Source organism: Palaemon carinicauda, chromosome 1 (genome assembly GCF_036898095.1).
Source record: "Palaemon carinicauda isolate YSFRI2023 chromosome 1, ASM3689809v2, whole genome shotgun sequence".
Lineage (NCBI taxonomy): Eukaryota > Metazoa > Arthropoda > Malacostraca > Decapoda > Palaemonidae > Palaemon > Palaemon carinicauda.
The window spans coordinates 22064136-22066240 of NC_090725.1; the positions used below are offsets into that span (position 1 = coordinate 22064136).

At 37.4% G+C, this 2105-nt stretch overlaps 1 protein-coding gene across 1 annotated transcript; it reads right to left on the minus strand.

Moving 5' to 3' along the window:
• Nucleotides 1-425: 425 nt before the first annotated feature.
• Nucleotides 426-1889, minus strand: LOC137629523 (uncharacterized). Its single transcript, XM_068361308.1, has 2 exons — nt 1035-1889; nt 426-950 (listed from the first exon to the last, which is right to left on the minus strand). The coding sequence occupies exons 1-2, from the start codon at nt 1887-1889 to the stop codon at nt 426-428; spliced, it is 1380 nt and encodes a 459-aa protein (XP_068217409.1).
• Nucleotides 1890-2105: the final 216 nt, after the last annotated feature.

A 2105-nucleotide genomic window follows, 5' to 3' on the forward strand; every position in this document is an offset into this window, starting at 1 on the left:
ATTAAATATCGGCTAATTTCTTCTATCAGCTCTTACATTAACACATCCTAAAATACAACATTACTACAATATAGTAGAGGAACAATGTCAAAATGCCGATAAGACTATTCACCCGAAACATATCCATAATTTACAAATCTCATTACACAAACAATAGCATACCTTAAAGAACACAAGCTACATATCAACACCATTTGCTTGCATGAGTGCACAGCTGCACTCCTCAGCAACTACGCACGAACAGTTGGTTACGTGCACAACCTCCACCTGTCAGCACAACCTCCACCTGCCAGTCACTGGCCACGTCGACAGTCGACAGTTCCACTGCCCGCCGTCACAATTTTACACTGTCGTCAGTAAGCATGCGCAAACTTCACAAAACTTGAACATTACTAAAATACTTAAAAATAATTTTTAGTGTTTAACTAATAATACACTCCCGCCTCCTTTAATTGTTCTTCAACGGGTAGCAATACCTCCAACTTGTGAACCGATCTCTTGATAACTGTGTCACTTTGTCCCTTATATTTTCCTGGTCTTTGTATTTTGTATCTAATGCTTACATCTCTCACCTTATTGTCTCTGCTTGTTTCTGTATCTACAACCTGCCCCATTTTCCATTTTCCTCGCACAACATTTGTGTCTTTAATCAGAACAATATCACCAGGTTGTACATTTCTTTTATCTGTGTGCCATTTTTGCCTTACAATGAGTGTAGGGAAATAATCTCTCTGCCACTTACGCCAAAAAGTGTCGACAACATTTTGTATAAAGTTCAACCTTTTCTTGGTGTCACCTGATGTAGACCATGAACCAGATAGTACTTTATTACTTGCTCTACCCAAAAGTAAATCGTTCGGACACAAATATGTTCCTAATTCTACATCCATACCAGGTTTTATTCCAATTGGCCTTTCATTCATTAAGTTTGCTATTTCAAAAAATGTTGTCTGCAAATCACTAAATGTCAAGATGGTAGTTCCTATGAGCATTGACAGAGACCTTTTTACAGACTAAATTAAGGCCTCACTTACCCCATTCTGCCATGCAGCATCTGCAGACCGATTAAATTTCCATTTCAAGCCTTCCTTTGCTCCAAATTCAGTGATCTCGTGTATGTTCCAGTTGTTAATATCACTCTTAAGTTCTTTACTTGCTGATACCAATTGTGAGCCTAAGTCAGAGTGTACAGTATCAGGATAGCCATGAACTGCTGTAAATCTTCTGAAACACTTTAAAAAACTATAAGTATCATATCCATCTACAACATCAATATACACGGCACGTGTAACAATACAATTGAATATAACACCAAAAGCTTTACCAGTTGTCCTTTTCTTTACATTATCTTTGATTTGAAAATGTCCAAAAATATCCACAGCAGTGTGATAGAATGCTGGACAATGACTCATTCTTTCATCAGAAATCTGATCCATTCTTTGACCTTCAACTTTGGCATCCAGTTTCCTGCAAAGAATACAACCTCTCTTTATCAATCTTATGATTTTACGTGCTGAAGGAACCCAAAATTTAGACTGAAGCTTACATAGTGTAACATCAACTCCAGCATGATCCAACCTGTGTAAATAACTAATGTACAAGACTGTAAATGGATGCTTACCAGGTAATAGAATGAAGCTATCTTGGTTCCCATTATGTTTCAACCATCTTTCCATTCTCTGTCCTACCATAATTGTACCATCTTCAGCTTGAAATGTTCCTAATCTTTGAAAGCATTTTTCCCAGTTCTCAGGAAGACTTTTTTGTGCTTGCATAATCCAAAACCTCTCAGCTTCCTGGAGTGATCTAGGTTCAAGTTTCTTTAGAACACCCTTAAAAGATTTCACCTTAACAATATTAAATATCCTAGCAGTGACTGCAATTAACATATTATAGTTGTTGAATTTCGACGCATCAATTATGGTTTCTTCATGAACAGATTATTGTGCAAGATTAACATGAATTCTATCAGGTAACTCACAATTCACCGATTGACTGATAGGCCACACTTCTAAAGGAAGGGCCATAAACTCTGGACCATATTTCCATGAATAGACAACTGCAACATTTACAGGGTCCTGGGGTTTGGTCAATAGATCAGCAGG